The following is a 2,453-nucleotide window of genomic DNA, read 5'->3' as shown; positions in this document are numbered from 1 at the left end:
CCCCTCTTCCATCCACCTCTATAACCCCTGGCCTCCCCCTCCTCCATACACCTCTATAACCCTTGTCCTTCTCAGGTCGGGAGGATAGCCCACCATCTGTTCCCCTGGACCCCCCTCCTCCTCCACTCCCCTCCTTCCACCRTCCACCCCTTACGGAGCTCCTACCCCGTCGAGGTGTTTGTCTTGGGCATGGTGTGGTCTGCCCTGTCTGCTCTGTACAGGGGAAGAAAGCCTGTCAAGGTTTGCCAGTCGCCCCTTATGTCCCTGCTGGCGRATCGTAGTTCATCATCATCTCTTCTAATGCTTCCTGCTTTCCTAGAGACCCATCCCTCAGCCCAGGACTGTTGCTGTTTTCATAGAAAGCCCTTCAGTTTAGGTGTGATTGTCATTATGCATTTTGACAGTCAACAGCAGATGCATCCCTCGCTGGAGCACCAATCATTTCATCATACTCAGCTTTCCTCTATTTAACCGTAGTTATAGTTGTTGTGCTTGCAAGCATCATGTAGCCTAGCGAGCCACTGCCAATTAAAACAATGCTCTAGATAAATTAACTCCTTCATGTTGTGTATACTGTATATAACGTACTGTTGTTCAGTAGCAAGTATAAACTCCCTGTTTTTTGTTATTGTTGATACTCCCTAGGCTCTCCCCCTCCCTACCTGCCTCTGGGCCAGAGACAATGCAGCCCACTGTATCTCTGTGAGTCATAAGATCAGCAGCAGGAGCCGCAGCAGCATTAGAATCACAGTATATTAATGGTTCTTCTGGGAGTGAGAAACATTAGATGGGTACAATTTTTTTTACTTTGAATAGAGACACATTATTGAGAAACATTATTGGAACAACACCAGGATGACCAGTAATTGCAGCAGCAGCAATAGACCTGGGGTACTGTTAAATATACAGTTGAAGTCGGAAGTTTACATACACCTTAGCCAAATACATTTAAACTCAGTTTTTCACAATTCCTGACATTTAATCCTAGTAAACCACACAATAAGAGATTGTAGGAGAATATGTCAAATGAATCAATTTATTGTACAGTTACGAGATTTATTTCAGACTTTTATATTTCTTTCATCACATTCCAGTGGAGTACAATGAATTATGATCTACCTCAATTAGGAACTATTTGGTAGCAATGTATAATCGCCTTTAAATTGTAATTAACATTGGATCAAACATTTCGGGATTAAACTGTACCTACCACCATCTTCTCAAAGAGTTGTGTGGCTGAATTTTTTTGTACAAGTATTCCTTCCTGAAAGAGCTTGGTTGTAACTGAGTCAGAGTGTTTGTAGGGCCTCTCTGCTGCTTGTTACGCCATCGCTTCTCTTTAGTTGGTCTCTCCATGTCTACTGACCGCATCGATACATTCTTATAGACTTTGTCAGTTGGAGGACTTTGTAGGGGTGTTTGCTAGGCAGCTATCATACATCGTGTTACATCTGGCACACTTATATATCCGTAGAATACTACATTGACTTTGTTGTCCTGTAGTGAGGAATTTCCAAATATGGGAGGCCATTTTCCACAACTTTGAAGTATGCTTGGGGTCATTGTCCATTTGGAAGACCCATTTGCGACCAAGCTTTAACTTCCTGACTGATATCTTGAGATGTTGCTTCAATATATCCACATAATTTTCCTACCTCATGATGCCATCTATTTTGTGAAGTACACCAGTCCCTGCTGCAGCAAAGCACCCCGCAACATGATGCTGCCTCCCCCATGCTTCCCGTTGGGATGATGTTCTTCGGCTTGCAGCCTCCCCTTTTTCCTCCAAACATAAGATGGTCATTATGGCCAACAGTTCTATTTTGTTTCATCAGACAGAGGACATTTCTCCAAAAGGTACGATCTTTGTCCCCTGTGCAGTTGCAAACCGTAGTCTGGCTTTTTTATTGAGGTTTTTTGAGCAGTGGCTTCTTCCTTGCTGAGTGGCCTTTCAGGTCATGTCGATATAGGATTCGTTTTACTGGGGATATAGATACTTTTGTACTGTTTCTCCAGCATCTTCACAAGGTCCTTTGCTGTTGTTCCCAAGGATGAACCAGACTTGTGGAGGTCTACAATTTTTTTTTCTGAGGTCTTGGCTGATTTCATTTGATTTTTCCTATGATGTCAAGCAAAGAGGTACTGTTTGAAGTTAGGCCTTGAAATACATCTACAGGTACACCTCCAATTGACTCAAATGATGTCAATTAGCCTATCAGAAGCTTCTAAAGCCATGACATATTTTCTGGGATTTTCCAAGCTGTTTAAGGCACAGTCACTTAGTGTATGTAAACTTCTGACCCACTGGAATTGTGATACAGTGAATTTCAGTGAAATAATCTGTCTGTAAACAATTGTTGGAAAATTACTTGTGTCATGCAAAGTAGATGTCCTAACCGACTTGCCAAAACTATAGTTTGTTAACAAGAAATTTGTGGAGTGGTTGAAAAATG

At 42.3% G+C, this 2,453-nt stretch overlaps 1 protein-coding gene across 1 annotated transcript in view; it reads left to right on the top strand.

Moving 5' to 3' along the window:
• Positions 1-2,453, top strand: part of LOC112067953 (protein spire homolog 1-like) — a 93,794-nt gene that overhangs the window by 69,331 nt on the left and 22,010 nt on the right. The window contains 1 exon segment of the mRNA XM_070437312.1: positions 76-240. Within this exon segment, the coding sequence (XP_070293413.1) occupies positions 76-240 (165 nt within the window).

The sequence above is a fragment of the Salvelinus sp. IW2-2015 genome, linkage group LG35, assembly GCF_002910315.2.
Source record: "Salvelinus sp. IW2-2015 linkage group LG35, ASM291031v2, whole genome shotgun sequence".
In the NCBI taxonomy this organism is placed as follows: domain Eukaryota; kingdom Metazoa; phylum Chordata; class Actinopteri; order Salmoniformes; family Salmonidae; genus Salvelinus; species Salvelinus sp. IW2-2015.
The sequence above is the reverse complement of the archived record's forward strand: the minus strand, read 5'-3'. Positions and strand labels throughout refer to the sequence as shown.